The following is a 19,214-nucleotide window of genomic DNA, read 5'->3' as shown; positions in this document are numbered from 1 at the left end:
AACCTGTATTTAGGATTTTTTAAACTTAGGATTTAAGTTATTCTGATTTCTATGTGTTCCTGTTTTTCAGAAGTGCACCAATTGGTTATGAAGAAATGTTTTCTAATGTGTTTCATGGAGTCAAATGAGTCTATTTCAAATTAATATTTTGTTTTTATATCTATGTAATGATATAAAAATCTTGATATTTGAGTTGATTGTCTGTTAGCATGATTTTATTTGAAATGGCAAAAAGGCCAGTTGTTGAATGAGTGACCAGTTGACTTTGAAGTGAGAACATTTGTTGTACCTTTACACATTAGTGAATACTTGAATTATTCAAATAATTTAGTTTTGGGCAATAAACATAGGAACTGGTACACTGCTTTTATACTAGCTTACAATAAAAGGACCATCACAAAAAGATGTTATTGCTTGCTCGTTTATTTCTTTTTCACAATTGACACATCAGACAAAAACATCATATTTTATGATTTCTTGACTTGTGTTTCAATCGGTTTCATGTTCACTCTTCAGCCTCCTTTCCCTTTAAATCAACAAGAAGCAGTAACGTATTAGAGGATCGGAAATGCTGAAATCATTACAGTTAAAGTGAAGATGAAATGCAGCTAAAGATCATCATACCCTGCCCATTTCGCGGCTCTTGGCCCGCAGCTTGTTGACCTGTGACTCAGCGATGTCAGCTCGCTCCTGGGCCTCCTCCAGCTCATGCTGGACCTTCCTGTACCTGGACAGATGAGCGTTGGCCTGCTCCTCCTGGAAAGCACAAAGTCAAACTCTCAAATCGTCTCTGCGGTTTGCTCTCCGGATCATTTTTCATTATGCTGTCAATAGTCTGGTGTTAACACATTTTGAGTTAGGGTGTTGTTGGTGTAACACCTATTTATTTCACATGTCGAATACTTCACACTCACAGCGTCCTCAGATTGACGCTTGTAGGATTTCACTTTGAGCTGCAGCTTGTCCACCAGATCCTGAAGACGGGCGATGTTCTTCTTGTCCTCCTCAGTCTAGAAGCAGTGCACAGCAGAGTCTGTTCGCTTAATTACTGCTTGTTTTGTCAAAAAAACAAGTCTAAAACTGATTCAAAGAACACTTAATCCTTCATTTATCTTATTAAATAAACAAAGACCAACAAAAACAAAAAACGACAATATGTGTACGTAACAAATAGAGTAGACTTAATAAGATTAAGTCTACTCTATTTTTACCAAAGTTTATCAAAACAGATCATTCTAAGCAGCAGAAACATGGTTTCATGATTTTTCTACTTTTTCATACTTTTTTTAGGAATACTCTAAACATTTAAGAAAAAAAAAATTGCTCAACATATTCATGCAATACTCAGGTATTTCCACAAGTTTTGAAACAACATACCGCTGAACGTCTTCAGATTCATTTTTGGCATCTGAATTCAATTAGATCATTTTGATTGAAAAATCTATGCTAATCAAAACACAGTTGAATATTTGTGATACCTTTATTCTGTTTATAGATATAAAAAAAGGTGTTTTAGTTTAGTTTGTTTGGCAGAATCAAGTTAGAACATCCCTCAGTTCAAGAACCACAGCTCAGGTTTGATACCCTGATTTAAAGTGGTCTGTAAAAAAGTGAAAATGAAGAAGGATTGTTCACAGCAACAGACAAATGCTGATTATGTCTGCCGATCCCTTAAACGGTGAACCCAAGTTGTGACATATTAAAGTGAGTTAAATGAATGTTACTTACACATACATCCATCAAAAGACACTTTATTTCTATCTATATTTTATATTTTCTCATAGATAATAAAATAGACACTAGGGTGTGCAATTTCACACATTTTCTAAACCCAGTTTAATTTTTTTATATTTATCCAGACTTTCAGAAAGGTTTTTGAAAATTCAAACAAATGAAACACCAAACTATAAATCTTTACAGATGACATCGGGGTGTTTACTTTTAGTTGTGACCACCTTAAGCACTCTGGTAGCCAAAACAAAACGATTGTGACTCATGCCCCCTATGGGTCCTAAACGTATTCTGCATGTCTGTTCAGCAGAAAAAACCAGAAGCTGCAATTTTCACATAAAGCAGAATTTATGTTGTTTGCCTGTTGGAATGCATTTCTAGGCAAGTCAGAAAAGCAAAAATAGTTTAATCTTACCTGATAGGTGAGCTCCTTTACTCTGCGTTCATACTTGCGGACACCTTTGATGGCTTCAGCTCCGCGTCTCTGCTCAGCCTCAACCTCCCCCTCCAGCTCACGAACCTTCCCAGAAGAAAAAAAAAATCAGTGAGATGTTGTTTTCACATTTCAACTGAGAAAATAATCTACATATACATCACTAGCAGAGGCACAATAAAGCAAAACAAAATCTAATATTATGTAATAAACATACCCTAGCTTCCAGTTTCTGGAGCTGCTTCTTGCCTCCCTTCAGAGCCAGATTCTCGGCCTCCTCCAGACGGTGCTGCAGGTCCTTCACTGTGACCTCCAGGTTTTTCTTCATCCTCTCTAAATGAGCACTGGTGTCCTGCTCCTTCTTCAGCTCCTCTGCCATCATGGCTGCCTGTAATTGATACGCATTGAAGATGTTGAGATTTTTAGACAGGTTTGACAGAAATGCTAAATTTAAGTTTAGCTGTGACTGCAGGACCTCCTAAAGCAATCATTAGACACAGAGAATACACATTTCATGAATAATTCAATTTAGTTGAACTAATGGAATGATGTAGCAATTTACAAAAACTGACTTCTACCCTTCACTTGAAATAAATCCCATTGCAGCATCTAATGCAGCATTGCTATAAATTTATCTGTTCTTTGTTGAGGGATTTGTCATATATCAGATTCGTTCTACTCTATTCTTAATCTGTTCTATCACACTTGTACAGTTGTAGAGTTGAGCTTCAGAGTTTATATTTTAAAATATAAACTTGCTTTCTTCAGCCCTCAGAAAAAATCTGACATTACCAAAGAATTACAATTATCTGCAGTCAGCATGAATAATTTAATAATGTATATGAAGTGAATCTGATGTCTTTAGTTGGCTCCTACTAAAAGATGAAGACATGTGGCAGCAGTTTATACATTTGCCACTAGGTGTCAGTAATAGCTCAATTCCATCACTAATCATGATATAAAACTAGAGAACTCACATCAGTGATGGCCTTCTTGGCCTTCTCTTCAGCATTTCTCGCCTCCTGAATGGCATCCTCCACCTCACCTTGAACCTGGACAAAGTCGGCCTCCAGCTTCTTCTTGGTGTTGATAAGGCTGGTATTCTGAAATAACACGAAAGTAAGCAGGTTCAGTTTATTTGTCCTCATTTATCCTTTCACAAGCATAAACATGCAGATGAACTTGTAAAAAGCATACTGTGTAGCTCAGAGATGTAAAATTTCATCCAAAGAGACCAGATGTCACAGATAAGAAGCTTTTTAGGTAAAAACCTGAGAGTGCAGCAGGGTAACACGCTCACTAGCATCCACCAGCTCCTGTTCAGCCACTTTGCGGCTTCTCTCTGTTTGCTCCAGAGCAGCTCTGAGCTCCTCGATCTCAGCCATCATCAGGGTGTTTCTGCGCTCCACCATCGCAACCTGCTCTTTCATGTCATCCTGGCCTCTGAGGGCTTCGTCAAGATGAAGCTGTGCATCCTGAATTAAAAATGTTAGATATTAAGAAAAGTTTTAAACACTTTTAAAAATGGGTTCTGTATCATAACTTTCTGACTGGCTGTACCTTAAGCTGTCCCTGAACATTTCTCAGCTGCTTCTGGGCTTCTGCCGCCTGCCGGTTGGCGTGGCTCAGTTGTATCTCCATCTCATTGAGATCTCCCTCCATCTTCTTCTTGATTCTCAGGGCATCGTTCCTGCTCCTGACCTCAGCATCCAGAGTACTCTGCATGGACTCCATCACCCTCTGGCTGTTCCTCTTGATCTGCTCGATCTCTTCATCCTTTTCTGCAATTTTTCTATCAATTTCACTCTTGACTTGGGTAAGCTCCAGCTGGACACGGAGAATCTTAGACTCCTCATGCTCCAGGGTGGCCTGCACAGAAAAGTAAATTATGCAGTTAAAGAGTTCCTCACTTTGCAAACGTGCTATTTCATTTACCTCAGCTTCCTCCAGGGCTGTTTGGATTTCTACTTTCTCATTCTCTGCTGTTTTCTTGCCCTTCTCCAATTCATGAATGGTCTTTCCCGTTTCACTAATATGTTCGGTCAAATCACTTATTTCCTCTGTTGAGGGATCAAAATCCAAAATGTTACAATACAATAGAAAAAGATAAAATACATAACTCTTTATCAATTATCAACAAAGCTTAGAGCTATAACTTTGGCTTTTTAGTCTTGTCAGACACATGCATGCTTTTTGTCTTACGTTGCAGGTTCTTATTCTCCCTCTTCAGAGTCTCCAGATGGTCCAGAGCTTCTTCATAGGAGTTTTTCATTTTGAACATCTCTGTGTTCAAAGAACGAGCCTCCTTTTGAGCTCCTTCCAGCTCAGCCTGGCTCTCCTCATACTTCTGCTTCCACTCTGCAAGAACCTGAAAACATAAATAGATCAAATATTTGTTGCCGATTGTTGACTTTGTGTCCCTCCGTAAGAACAGGACTGAAATGACAAGAACAAAACCTTGTCAAAGTTCCTCTGCTTCTTGTCAAGATTTGCAGCCAGAGCATTAGCTCTCTCCACGTCGATCATCAGGTCCTCCACCTCACCCTGCAGCCTCTGCTTGGTCTTTTCCAGTGAGGCGCATTTTGCATTCACAGCCTCAATGGACTCTTCTGCATCCTGAAGACGCTGGGCGAGCTTCTTCCTGCAGAGAGTATGTTGGATTTAAAAAACTTTAAATCCGTTGCAATTTCAAATCATCATCATAAGAGTAAACGTTAGACTTACTTGGCCTCTTCCAGCTCCTCAGTGCGCTGAATGGCATCAGTCTCATACTTGGTTCTCCACTGAGCCACCTCGCTGTTAGCCTTGGACATAGCGCGCTGCAGCTCAGCTTTGGCCTCCTGCTCCTCTTCATACTGCTCTCTGAGCAGATCACAGTCATGACGAGCCGACTGAACCGCATGAGCCAGAGCATTCTTGGCCTAAATGGGTCAAAACAGAACATGCAATATTCGTTATTCTTGACATATGAATTTTTTTAAAATGAAAAAACAAAGGAAGTTTTATTACCTTAACCTCTTCCTCAAGGTGTCTTTTGAGCTCCTCAATCTGATGCATAAAGGCTTGTTTTCCTCTAGTAAGCTGGGAAACAAGAGATTCTTTTTCCTCCAGCTGACGACTGATTTCACCTGGATGAAACAAGCAGAATAAAAGTGGGTAGAGGATGATTGGATGGATGCAAAATGTTCCTTGTGTTTCTAAAAATTTGACTTTAAATATTCGTCACTCACCATTCTCAGACACCAGTCTAGCTTTATGAGAATTAATTTCATTAAGTTGACGAATATGCTCGTCATTCTTGGTCTTCACCTCACTCAATTGATCCTCAAGAGAGCGGCACAACTTCTCCATGTTAGCCTAGAAGACATCCAGAACAATCAAGGTTACATGTTCTTCAACTTTTAGTTCTAAAAAAATAAATATTAATCAATTTCACCTTTGCTTTTGCAGTGGCCTCCATGTTGCTTGAGAGGTCATCGATCTCCATCTTGTATTCACTTTTCTCTTTCTCCAGCTTCTGTTTGACTCTCTGGAGGTTATCAATCTGCTCTCCCAGCTCCGCCACGCTGTCGGCCTGCTTCTTACGGAGAGATGCGGCCGTGGCCTCATGCTGCAGGGTGGCCTCTTCAAGGTCACGGCGCAGCTTCTGAAACTCAGCCTCGCGCTTCTTGTTCATCTCGATCTGAACAGATGTGGCACCTCCAGCTTCCTCAAGCCTCTCACTGATCTCCTCGAGTTCCCTGGAGAGATCGGCCCTCTGCTTCTCCACTTTGGCTCGAGCAGCTCGCTCAGCCTCAATCTCCTCTTCCAGCTCCTCAATACGAGCCTGTAACGCAAAAATGGAGATGGAACATTGAGTCATCAAAACTAATGGCAAGAAGATCTTCCTGGAAGCATTTTAATTGCTAAATACTGTATCTGATGTAGTACAAATTAGACAGCATAGTAATCTCGTTTTCTAAAGTATTTTGTTTGAATGGCAACAGTTTTAGCAGTCTTTAGTTTTGGGAGGAAACACACAATATGCTTCATGTTGTAAGCAATAATAACAAATCACCACATTCAAAGTCCTCAAACTATTTACATCTTACCTGTAGTTCCTTGATCTTCTTATGTAGCTGAGAACCGATGGTCTGTTCATCCTCTATCTTGCTGAGAAGCTGACTTATTTCAAAGTCCCTCCTTTACAAAAAATCTTAGATTTACTGCAGGAAATCCATTTATCTTCCACATAAGTTCAACTGCTAACATGTAAATTTTATATTTGACTTGTCTTTTTTTTTACCCACTTCTTTATCTTCTCTTCAGACTGCTGCTTGTCATTCTCCAGATCCATTACGGTTTCTTGAGCCAGTTTCAGATCTCCTTCCAGCTTCCTTTTTGCTCGCTCAAGATCCATACGGAGTTTCTTTTCCTGCTCCAGGGAACCTTCAAGCTGGTGCAAAGAGAGAATCATAAGTCAGTGATTACATGTATTTAAAAAAACAGAACTGTTGGTGACTGAAACAAAACACTGATGCTTACATCGTCCACTTGCTGCTCCAGTTTTGTCTTGGCTTTTGTCAGAGTGTTGACTTTATCTTCCTCTGCCTGCAGATCATCCAGGATCTGCTGATGGGCCTCTTGTAGGGCTTTTTTCTCTTTTGACAGCTTAGCAATGGTCTCATCTTGAGAAGCCATTTCCTCTGCCAGGTTTTTAACCTGCATTGACAAATAAATTGCTTTAGTAATTTGGTCAAATTGCATTTAACAGTAATGTGATTCATAAACTCAAACCTTGTTTTCAGTGGCATGTTTCTCCTTTTCCACTTTAGCCAGAGTCAACTCCAAGTCATCGATGTCCTTCTTCAACTCAGAGCATTCGTCCTCGAGTTTTCTCTTCTTTGCTGTCAGCTCAGCATTGATCTCTTCTTCATCCTCCAGTCTCTCATTGGTCTCTTTGAGTTTGGCTTCAAGCTGGATTTTTGCTTTGATGAGCCCCTCACACCTTTCCTCTGCATCAGCCAGGGTTTCGCCCTCCTAGATTCAAATGAACCGCAGGTATTGTCAGTGTTAGTGACCTAGCATTGTCAAACAGTAAATTGCTCTGGTCTTATACATACCGACTGAATCTGCAGCTGCAGGTCATTCTTTTCCTGAAGAAGAGAAACCATCTTCTCCTCCAGTTCTTTCTTCTTAGCCAAAGCCTTTGCCAGCTCCTCTTTGGTCTTGGCAAAGTCTTCTTTCATTTGGGCCATCTCCTTCTCCGTCTCTGCACTCTTCAGCAGAGGTTTGATCTTGAAGTACAGCTTCATCCATGGCCATGTCTTGACGTTCATGAATGAACGGATATTGTACTGGATGGAGTAAATGGCTTCCCTTGGAGAATAAAGCAGATAAATATTCTTATGCTCAGTCTTGTAAAACCTAAACAAAACAACAGATGTCTGAAATGCTTTTCACATTACCAAAAACCTAATCCTAATCTAAAAAACCCAACATAAATAAAAAGTCAAGTTTAATAGAGATTAAACAAGAGTGCTACGAATACATCTAAACAGGGCAATACCTTTTCTAACAGAAAACATTGAACTACAATGTCCTTTTAAGAAAATACAAGCTGTGCACAGTGTTATGTTTTGTTGCTTTTAGCGTTACTGCATTTTTATCCAGCTTAGGCAAATCTACCTTCTTTCCATCATCTTTACGAATTCCCGCCTCATCACGTAACCTCTGCAGAGAGCCTGGGTCATTGTGACCAGTTCAACCAGTTTCTCATCCCTCATCTCCTCCAGTGTACCCAGCAGTCCAGCCTTAAAGAACACCTGAGAGGTAAAACAGCATTAGATTAACATTTTATTCAGCTTTCAATTTTGATTTTTCTGAAATCTGTTGATTTACCTTGGTGTGGCCAAACCTATACTGAGTGTGGTCAATATTGATGGATCCCAGGAGTTTCTCAGAGGCCTTCTTGTTGTCAATGAACTGGCCTTCAGGAATAACACTAGCGTTCAGTACTTTGTACCTGCAAAAGGTCACATTAATCCGATTAACAACACAACTGAGGAAATTATAGTAACTTAATAAGTACAGACACTGCACCTCTGCTTGAAGTCACCATAGATGATCCTGCTGGGGAAACCTTTCCTGCAGATCCTGATGCCTTCCAGCACACCATTACACCTCAGTTGGTGGATAACCAAGAAGTTTTCCATCAGACCTGAAATAACAACAACGCATGAATGGTAATTACTGTGTAACTTAACCATGGCATCACGAGAATCATCTGGTCCAAATAAACCACAATCATTGGAAACAGAGTTCATCTGAAATTTCTTAACTCATCTTTATTTGGTCCAGGCAGGTGATTCAAAAATCATTGTTTTTGAATCATTGTTTCAAAAACAATCATTTTGAAACAAAATCATTGTTTCAAACGTTGGACTTCTACTGACAATTCATGTCACATGTTTATAAGTTTATAAACAATTAAATTAAATAGAAATTTTTCCATTTCTATGATTACCTAACCCCATAAATGATCAAAACGGGTGGACAAAACGTCTTATTTTTGGTACAAAACAAGTGTGCTCAAAATTGGAGTGTACATTTTGCCGATGTATACTTATCTAATTTGTATCTATAAGTCTTGAACAGTTATTGTCTTGGAGACTGACCTGGGGTTTTGGATTCATTAGGAATGAGACAACGCACGAAATGTGGATGGGTGCTCCTCAAGTTGGTCATCAATTTCCCAAGGTTTTCCTATAAAAGGCCAAACATAATATTTTAATTTCTGTTAACTGGGAACTTTCACCTTCACAACACTGGAAGCCATTTTATAGAACCGTGACATAATTATACCACATAACACAAAAGGAAATTCTTCACACAACAACAAGGAATTGGACCAGTTAGTAAAGAATGGTACACGAATAGAGAGAGGCAAAACAACCTAGAGGAAACATATTTTGATTTTGCAAAAGATTTTATGCTACACCTTTTACAGGCAAACCTTACCCAGGAAGTTTTTGAAATTTGACACTGTGCAAATGTCTATGACTACATACACTTGAGTCCAAAAAAGAAAGTTATGAAAAAAGAAACAAAAAAAGATAAAAGACACTTACAGAACTATAGGGAAGACATAAATGTCCGGTTTTACATACTGTTGATTGTTCTACATCAAAGAGGATTCATACTTTGTAGACTGATGACCTTAAATCTACATTATCAATGATGCACTTTAGAGTAGCTAAGGGAAGGCCTATAGAAGGACTAAGAATTAACAACTTATGTGTTCATTAAATACACTGCATTATGTTATAATCCAAAAATTAAAATATACCCTGAAGAGAGCTGAAACAGTTTGGAAGGAACCTCCCTTCTTCTTGCCTCCACCTTTCTTCCCCCCTTTGGCATCTGCAAAAAAAATACACAGGCGTAAGTAAAGAGACAGACTATTTGTGCATAAAACGATGCAGATTAAACCAGATTCGTAAGTTCTAAACATGAGACATAACATTCGACACCGTAAACATATAAATGGTACCATCTGATCCTGCATGGGAAGCATAGAGGTGAGTCAGCAGCTTCGATGAAGACTTCTGGTAAAGCTGTACCACAGAGTCATTCAGAGGGTCCTTGTTCTTGTCTAACCAGCCAAGAACATTGTAGTCCACAGTGCCAGCATAGTGCACCAGAGAGAAATGAGCCTCAGCTTTGCCTTTGGCCGGTTTTGGTTTCTGGAAGGGAGCACTTTTTCCTAGATGTTGGTCATACAGTTTGCTCTTGAAGGTCATGTCTGTTGCCTTGGGAACAATACACTCCTCTTCAAGCATGGAGAAGATGCCCAGAGGCTGTCAGGATGGAAACATGCAATTAAAATCAAGACATTTTGAGGCATCTAAATGATTCTCTGTGTTGGTCAGTATGTGTCTGAGCTTGTTGCTGACCTTCTCAATGAGCTCAATGCACGCAGCCAAGTCCATGCCAAAGTCAATGAACTCCCATTCAATTCCCTCCTTCTTGTACTCTTCTTGCTCCAGGACGAACATGTGATGGTTGAAGAACTGTTGCAGTTTTTCATTGGTGAAGTTGATGCACAGCTGTTCCAAGCTGTTGAACTGTTGGAAGACAGACTCTGTTAGATATTTACTGTGCTGGTTCACTGATTTAAAGGTTAATCCCAATATTACTGACATCAAAGATTTCAAAACCAGCGATGTCCAAGACACCGATAAAGTAGCTCCTTGGCTGCCTGGTGTCCAACATCTCATTGATTCTGACGACCATCCATAAGAACATCTTCTCATAGACAGACTTGCAGAGAGCACTCACTGCATTGTTGACCTGAAGATAGAAAGACATGCTATAATTTAAAAAAATTCTGTCAATCAATTTAACCTCATAAACTGGAATTGTCTGTTACCTGTGGCACAGTTTGACCTTTGACCACCATTTCATTCCCAACCTTCACTCGGGGGTAACACAAAGCTTTGAGCATGTCAGCAGAGTTCAGGCCCATCAGGTAGGCGATTTTATCGGCCACTGACAAAAACATAAATACAAGTGCATTTACAACATGGCAAATTACAAAACTATTCTGAAATCCATTCATCTGGCATGGGATTTTAATTTTGAACCCAGTCACCAGAGCAAGTGGGGAGTCACGCTGTTTTATTAAGAATGCAATAAGACTGCATTCTTAATGCAGATGAAATGCAACATTTTCTGGTTTGCTTCACAGTTCTTTTAACATTTCCTTTAGAAAACAGTGGCACCGAATTATATTTATATTTTTTTATGACTCAGGCTTCTTACCCTCAGTGCCATCAGGTTCAGCCTGCTCTTCCCGCTGCTTCTGCTTGAACTTCATGTTTCCATGATGCATCACAGCTCCTGTTAGCTTGTAAATGTTAGCTTTTTCATCTGCAGTGAAACCCAGGATGTCGATGGCAGTCTGAAGAGTTGGCATACAAAACCATAGATTTATCATTCATTTCTCATACTTTAGATTTAAACAAACTTGTTTTCTGAGAGTGGTGTCAGCCGCTCCAGAAATCGTGCTTCTCATCACATTTTACTCACATCAGTGGCGATGAATTCTTCAACGTCATTGATACTCTTGACAGTGATTTCTCCCTGACTTATCATAGGAAAGTCATAAGGGTTGGTGGTGATGAGGAGACTCTCTGAAAAAAAACTTCTATTTTAGTATCCAGACTCTGGTGAATCATTACTTTGTGTACTGTGAGGCTACATTTCTTACCAATTAGCTCAGGTTTGTGGCCTGTTGCGAGCTGGTAGAAGATGTGATAACTTCTCTCAGCAGACAGCTGGAATGTCACACGAGACTTCTCCAGCAGATCTAAGAACAAGATAAAAATGGTTTTACAGTTTGTCTTTTTATAAAATCTCATGGCAGGTTTTGAAATCTAAAACACATACATGTTTCAATATCAGCTGAAGCCAGCTTTCCAGTTGTTCCGAAATGGATTCTGATGAATTTACCCTAAATAAGAACAAAGTCATTAGTGTTGGTTACCATATATATATATATATATATATATATATATATATATATATATATATGTATATATATATATATATATATATATAAATTTTCTTTAAACCAGATTGATATGTGATGTGGATCATACTGCGCACTTACAGCAAACTGCATGCCGTCCAAAAATAAAATATTAGCAATCAACATATAGGCATTCATATAGGCAATGAAATGCAGTGCTTTTTAAAAGAGCAAGCAGACATAACATTTTTGCACTAGTTTAAAAATGTGAAAACATTTTTGCACTAATTTAAAAGTGTTAAACTTAATCCAACAAGGATTAAGTTATGAAACCTCCTTAAACTGGAAAAACTTTGGAAACTTACAAAGCGAGATGAGTTGTCATTTCTCACTGTCTTGGCATTACCATAGGCCTCCAGCAGGGGGTTGGCTGCAATGATTTGATCTTCCAGCGACCCCTTTAAAGAAAGTTACAAAACACATATTTGTATTCTGCCATTCATGTCTTCAGTTGTATGAGAGATATATAGAAGACTTTTCCTGCTCACCTGCATTTTTCCAGGAATTGGCTCAAATTTCTTTCCACCAGCTACTGCGATTGTCGCAAAGTACTGGATGACACGTTTGGTGTTCACAGTCTTTCCTGCACCAGATTCTCCGCTGGTTTGAATATATAAAGTTTAATTAGAGGAGTACTGATGCAATTAATGTCAGTAATCCCTTATATCTGATAATACTGTATGTGGGACTTACGTAATCAGGATCGACTGATTCTCACGGTCTGTTGGAGGAAAAAAAAGCAATTTAAAGCCATACAACTCAGTATTAAATTACAGCATCTTATACCCTGCTGCCTCATTGAAGTAAAGTTCTTAGAAGGTGAATTTGTCCATACAAATTCAACTGTGTCCACAATTCTGTCCGAGCTAAAAAGATAACAGATACCTTGGAGCATGAACTGATAAGCGTTATCAGAGATAGAGAAGATGTGGGGAGGAGCCTCAATTCTCTTCTTCCCTCTGTATCCTGCAACAACCATTGCATCGTACACTGGCAGCCACTTGTAGGGGTTCACAGTGACGCAGAACAACCCAGAATAGGTCTGTGAAAGGCAGTGAGGCATCAAACAAATTTAAATGGATACCCAAGTTAACATCTCTAAGTTGGTCCGTAAGCTTCTCCTTGTTAGCCAATTGAAGTGGTTAAGTAGCTGCATGAAATCTGTTGAAATAACATGAGCGGAGCAATAAATGTCTTTTGCCCCAATAAGGATTAAGTTATGAGCTGCTATGGGTATAACAAAAAGTGCTACAAGTCTTTAGCTTAATTCATAAAATGTTCTTACGTAGATCATCCATGCTGCATATCGCTCTTTGAGGTTATACAGTACAGAGGGCTCACTGAGGTGGGTCATCATGGCCATGTCTTCAATCTTGTCGAACTTTGGAGGGTTCATAGGGAAGATTTCATCTTCCTTTACAGTGTAGCTCTACAACAAAACAGCATTGCATGTGAGTAAAGTTTTAGTTTCTAATAAACATCGAACAGATAGATCTATCATGTTTCATCAAGTGTACTTAGACATCCACCTACCTTTCCACCCTGAACTTCTACCGTGGCTTTGCCACCCTCCTTCTTCACTAGTTTACCCTTCAAATACATCTCAGCAGGCTCTGATACAAAGTAAGCTGTTTTGGCATCAAAGGGAGTGTTCTGAGCCTCGATCCTCTCCCTTTCTGGTTTCCGGAGGTATATGGCCGCCGGGCCAAAACACTCCATCTCCGGTTCCAAACTCATGGCTCCACTGTAAAAATAAGTAAAACCAAAACATAATTCCTTTTAAAAGTACTTGGTTTTAGCTTTTTCTGGTGTTCTGGCATGGGATGTATGGAATTTACCTTGTTTGTTTTTTAGTGATGCACTTGGTGTGTGGATACTAAGAAAGGTTAGAAAGCATAAAAGAAAAAACTCAAGGTCATCAGACTATCAAGAATTTTCACGTATAAAATAAATTTAAAGCACAAATAACTTCGAAAGTGTGATTGAAGACTCACCTTTTCAGGAAGCTGGTCAGTCCTGAACTTCAGAGTGAACTGCGAGCTCTTGTTTTATACTGAAATCTCTGGCAGTCAAGGAGGAACAGCTCTCCTTTTAGGGTTACTTATCCTTCTCCAGATACATGATCTCAGATGTCCTCTACATCTCTCCATCACCAGTGGTGTTACCATATCCGATGTAATGCCAAAACAATTATTAACTGAAACCCCAAGTCAGAAACCACAAAGTGCTTTACAAAATATAAGATATAAAAACACAGAAGATAAAACAAAAGGAGAGATAAAACAGAACACATGTGATATTAAATAAAATTAAAAAAATTGAAAGCCAGTCTGAACAAATGTGTCTTCAGCTGCTAGCATCAAGAGTATCAAGGCACAGTCTGGGGGTACAGCCATAAAGGTCTTATCGCCTCTGATCTTAGAATGAGTTCATGGCACCATTAACAGCCTTTGACTGGAAAATCTCAGGCAGAGAGGAGAGGATTAGGGCTCTAGCTGCAACCGAGACTGGGAGGGAAGACTGTGCATCTCTTAAGACCTTTACTTAGTGTTCTAAGAAGAAATTATTCAAAAAACTCTGTGTTGCTGAGATAAATAAAGATTTTTAAAATAAAGGAAGATAACATTAATGCCATTACTTTTAACATACGCAGATACTATATTTTCCATCTTCACATGAATAATTCTTTAAGCAACCAAATCTTTGGCAGTGACTCTGTTCAAAGCAGCTCTTAAGCCCAGGGCTGAGGAGTTTACTTAAAGCTATTTTAAGAAGCCATTATGGTGCATTATACTTGGAGCAGATCTACCATGTTATAAAGCAGTTCTCCAGAGGTATGATTATGTTGCAACAAAAAATAACATTTGATATGTTTGGCCTTCTTTTACAGTCTTATTAGGACTTAAAGCAAATATAGCTTCTCCCACACAAATGCCCAAGATCTTACTACTGCAATGGCTAACAAATGCTTAGAACGCCACTGTTAATTACATGTGAGATAGTTTTCAGCATCTTGTTACATCAGTCCTGCTCTGGGAAGGTCCATATTCTTTAATACATTTATTGTGATTTAGTCATCAGCTCATTTGGTTCAGTTGAACTGGGTTCTGAATCCTGGTAAGTACACTCCATCGCAAGATGGTTGCTGTGTTTGTTTCTCTGTAGCTTAGATCCTAAATGCTAATAGTCAATGCAGTGACATTGTGTTATATTGTGACAATGATGATTGGTCTTTTTTATAGTTTGAAATTTGGAATAAGACAAAAAAACAACATTCATGAAGACAATTGTGTATGTGTTGCACTAGTACAATAATTTCAGTCATACTAAGCAATCCATATAATTGCTGCAGTTTCAGTCGTCTTTGCAGTATGGTGGGCACGAATGTGCTAAGAAACACCTGGGTCTGACTTTTTGTCTGAAAGAAGACATTAACTATTTGTTTATATAATGAACCACCTGTTGGCTTCTGGTCAATGTTGTCAACACATCTGAGAGGCAAATACTGTTTTTAAATTCTTGAGGAATGATTATTCCCCGGTGTGTGATAAGTAATACATCTCTGAGAACATGTCATCAACACTTTCTGCTGTGCATGCACATTTGTTTTGACCAAAGTTAAAATAGTAAGCAACTAAGGAGAGGAAAGATAAAACTAGGTGTGCTTTATGACTTGCATTTTTTACTGCAAACAAATTGAAGATCAGGTAAGTTGTGTATGTTTAGGCATTCTCAGGTGTTCATTTTTTCTTAAGCTCTGGCTGGCAAGTTTGCTATAAGTGCCGTTTGTAAAGCTACAAAGTCAAAGAAAGTCAATAATTAACTGCATTATTGTTATTTAGCCAGTCATAATATAAAAAAAATGGGAGTTCATTTTTCAAAGTCATATTTTGATCGTGTTATTTATTCGTTTATACGTGTCACAGTTTAAAACTAAATATTTAATTACCAAGCTATATATTTAGCTTATGCCAAATATTTAGTTAGCAAACTAAAAAAATATGGCTTTGAAAAATTTGAAAAAGGCCTCGATTTTTTTCTCTTATGACAAGCTAGATAATAATAATACAATTATTGCTGTCAATATTTGACTGTGTAACTTTACAAACTGCACCCTATAGTTTGCACATGCAGGCATGTTGGCAGTTATTGCACTGAATCATTCCTGATGCAGGTTGGTTGTTTTGCAGCATGAAGCTCCTGTGTTTTTATATGGAGTTTTCATGTTCTCCCATCGGGTCCAGTTGTCTCTCGGCCTTTCTGACTTCCTCCAACAATATGAAAATATGCATATTAGGTTCTGAGTGTTTGCTTTCATGGTTAGTTTGTCCTGTATGTCTCTGTGTTGTGAAGGACTTCCCACCTATCCAAAGAGCGTATCCCTCTTCTCGCCCAACAACTGCTAAAAATAGACAGCAGCCCCCCACAACACCCCAGCAGAGACAAGTGAATACAAACAATGGATGGATGGATTCCTGATGCCATGGTATATCAAATAACTAGGGTGATGTATTTATATATACATGTTTTGTTGACTTCTCTTATAAAGTTTGATTGTTTGTTGCCATTAAAATCAGGAATGTAAAGATAAAGTCCTGCAGGGCTCCCTAAACTAGTGGTCAAAACTCTGCATATATGTATCTTTTGCAATTTTTCCAGAAACACATTTACAAGGTCATCCGTTGATGTTGGAAAATAAGGTCTGACTCACATTCTCCAGTCTAATTCATCCTAAAGAAGTTATTTTGTATAAAGTCATTTTTCTGTAAAATATAATCAAGTTCTTCCACATGTTTTTATGGAGCCTGTTTTGTGCACTAGTCTATGGTCACATACAGATTTTATTTTTCTGAATGTCACTTCCCATTTGATGCAAAAAATGGTTATTGTTCATCACTGGAATATCTGAAGGATTTTCATTGGGTGTATCTTACACCCTTCAATTCATATCTTGTATCTCTTTTTTGTTGAAAATTCATATTTAGCTTGTGTTTAATGATGTTTCCATCCATACATTCATCCAGCCATCCATGGTAATGTTAATATAAGTGGTTAAAAAAGTTTGGATTTTACTCCTGCTTTTATTAGTTACTGCTTTTTTGTGAAATAGCATTACAAAATTCATTTAAACAAAGTTTTTCACCTCTCATTTTTGCAGGGCTTCCCCTTTCCTCTGCCTGAGGTGTATATTATTGTCACCATGTTGCACTTCCTGTGGAATTGAAAAATTAGGATGCATGAGTGAATTGTTATAAATAGCTTACAAATGGCATGATGAATGTGCAATACCATATTTCAGAAGCATCATTGATTCTCCACAGAGTTCTTCTGGACTGTGACCAAAGCATGGTGGGATCATTAAAAGGTTTCTTCCTAATTCAACGAAAAGAAAAATCATTACATCTCCAAAACAAGGCTGTTGAGACAGATAATTTAATATTTAGTGTTGGCAACAGTTCGTGATACCGTGTAATGTTAATGATGAAGATGGTGGTGACGATGATAATGACAGAGAGGCTGGTAACACAAGCAGCACATTTGCACCTCTGCAACCTGAGGCTCCTTCTGGTGTTTATACGGAGCCAATGACCCCAGCCGTCGACGGCTAAGCACTCACACGTGATAGTAGTTAACACCAGCAGGGTCTGACAGCACATGAACTTAATGTGGTGGAGCAGAGAAATGTCCAAACAGAATACAATTTAAGAACAGCAAACACAACGTGCAAAGTTTGTTGTGTCATAAAAGCTCATTTGTAAGCTTTCTAAGAATCTAAAAATTGTTTTAGTCTTACGATAAACATAAACTTCATCCACCACTAAGTGATGCAATTAGCTTTTAAAATTTCTCACTATCTCTAATCCTATTTGTCGTATTTATCGTATACAAGACATGCAAGTAGCCAGATATATATTCAAACTGGACAGATGTTGCCAAAAACACTTTTACATGGAGGTCTCCACCCATATTCAGGCACAGATTTTTAAAAGCATGCATTAAAAGACATAATTTACAAGGTTGTGAAAAAAAAACTGGTTTGTTTTGAAATTGCTAACATAAAAAGATAAATAAAGATAAGTATGTTCAGAAGCCAGTCAGGACTGTGACCCAGCGCCTGCCTCTAAAGTTGCATAAGTTAAAAACAACACACATGGATGTTGAAAAGATTTGGTAAACATTTTATCTTCTTTAGATACAATTCAAATTGTTCAAAGAGGCAACTTTAAGATAATTTTCATAGCTGTGTGCATCTCCACCTCTTCAAGTCTTAACTTCACATCCCAAACCTCCAGTAGTACAAAAAGTAAAATAATAAATACAGATTACAGACAAAATTTTCTAACAAATATGCCTTAAATGCACTAAAAAGTACTTACAAATCTGAAAAAACGGTGCTGCTTTTTGTGTAAGTATATATCCGTGCTCTTTGTTGCCACTCAATAGACTGGAATGTTACTCAAGACTCACCTTGGTTTGTTCTCCTGATCCTAGCTGTTGCTCTTTGACAAATACAGAAGCTGACACACCTACATCAAAGGTTATAAAACACAATATGTCCCTTGAGCATGTGGTATTTTCCTTGAGCATCCACACAACCTAGGTGCTATATTTGAAATCTGTCCTTATAAGACAGAAGACTTCAATGTTGGCATCATGTCACTTATCTTCACTGAATACAGAGGTCTATTATATCTTCTAGGTAACCACTTTAGAATTTCTTTTCATTATAACAATGTATCTTGATCATATTTCCAGGCTAACAGTGGCTACAAGCTCCTTAACCCACACTTACAAAACTTGTCACCTATGTCGGAAGTCTCTGGCAAAAAAAGTTGGTTTTTAGTAGATCCTTTGTCAAGCAAACAAACAATAGAGATGAATGTTTTCAACATGTTTTGACACAAACATCCGTCATTGTGGGGTCATTTATAAAACCACAAGAAGAGCAGTAACCCATCCCTCCCCTGCTCTACATTTAGCGATTGTCTCAGCCTCCCTTGTGTATCCCTTAAGAAGAAGAATAAGAGCAGCTGTTGGCACTGTTGTGTAAAGTAATCCCTTTGGCAATCCCTACTTTTCTTTAAAGCCCTGTGGCACTCATTTTATTTTTTAATCATTTCTGACCTGTAAGGACTCTGAAACTTGATATTGATGACTTTTCAAAGCCTTACAGAAAAATAGCAAAGGGCAGCTTTTGTGCCAGAGGGCATTGAAAAGATGCTTTAGTCACACCTTTGGTATTTCTGCAACTTCTGATTCAACTTCACATGAATTTAACCAACACCTGTAGGTTTATTCATATACATGGTATGACAAAGAAAGAATAAACTTGCACATTGCATGATATACAACCTAAATAAGCACACTGTTTTAAAAATTTTTTATTTTCTCACCGCATTTTTTGACAAGAGTCCGAGGAAACAAAACAACTCGAATCAGATGTGTGACTTATAGGGATTTCTAAGAAATACCACAAGC

At 38.4% G+C, this 19,214-nt stretch overlaps 1 protein-coding gene across 1 annotated transcript; it reads right to left on the bottom strand.

The window, feature by feature from the left end:
• Positions 1 to 405: 405 nt before the first annotated feature.
• Positions 406 to 13,816, bottom strand: LOC114134978 (myosin heavy chain, fast skeletal muscle-like). The gene is made up of 41 exons (XM_028001883.1): positions 13,730 to 13,816; positions 13,574 to 13,611; positions 13,269 to 13,479; positions 13,021 to 13,164; positions 12,621 to 12,777; positions 12,429 to 12,456; positions 12,224 to 12,335; positions 12,041 to 12,133; positions 11,594 to 11,657; positions 11,415 to 11,513; positions 11,234 to 11,337; positions 10,967 to 11,105; positions 10,575 to 10,693; positions 10,346 to 10,495; positions 10,099 to 10,269; positions 9,696 to 10,002; positions 9,492 to 9,565; positions 8,821 to 8,908; positions 8,246 to 8,363; positions 8,045 to 8,168; positions 7,832 to 7,968; positions 7,267 to 7,522; positions 6,941 to 7,183; positions 6,689 to 6,865; positions 6,454 to 6,599; positions 6,256 to 6,346; positions 5,601 to 5,990; positions 5,395 to 5,521; positions 5,174 to 5,292; positions 4,889 to 5,085; positions 4,622 to 4,805; positions 4,367 to 4,532; positions 4,100 to 4,224; positions 3,725 to 4,033; positions 3,436 to 3,639; positions 3,142 to 3,267; positions 2,382 to 2,552; positions 2,147 to 2,251; positions 915 to 1,010; positions 625 to 756; positions 406 to 526 (listed from the first exon to the last, which is right to left on the bottom strand). The coding sequence occupies exons 3-41, from the start codon at positions 13,470 to 13,472 to the stop codon at positions 506 to 508; spliced, it is 5,817 nt and encodes a 1,938-aa protein (XP_027857684.1). The 5' UTR covers positions 13,473 to 13,479; positions 13,574 to 13,611; positions 13,730 to 13,816; the 3' UTR covers positions 406 to 505.
• Between the last annotated feature and the right edge of the window lie 5,398 nt (positions 13,817 to 19,214).

This window comes from Xiphophorus couchianus, chromosome 20 (assembly GCF_001444195.1).
Source record: "Xiphophorus couchianus chromosome 20, X_couchianus-1.0, whole genome shotgun sequence".
Taxonomy (NCBI): domain Eukaryota; kingdom Metazoa; phylum Chordata; class Actinopteri; order Cyprinodontiformes; family Poeciliidae; genus Xiphophorus; species Xiphophorus couchianus.
Note: the sequence above shows the minus strand (reverse complement) of the source record. Positions and strands in the feature narration are given on the sequence as shown.

Bases quoted from the DNA above. Each gene is read 5' to 3' on its own strand.
- LOC114134978 (XM_028001883.1), bottom strand. From the start codon at position 13,472: ATGAGTTTGGAACCGGAGATGGAGTGTTTTGGCCCGGCGGCCATATAC. The intron at 12,134-12,223 runs GTGAGCAGGAAA...CTTTCTTTAAAG, and splicing joins CAATTCCTGGAAAAATGCAG to GGGTCGCTGGAAGATCAAAT. The intron at 8,364-8,820 runs GTCAGTCTCCAA...TTGTTATTTCAG, and splicing joins TAATGAATCCAAAACCCCAG to GTCTGATGGAAAACTTCTTG.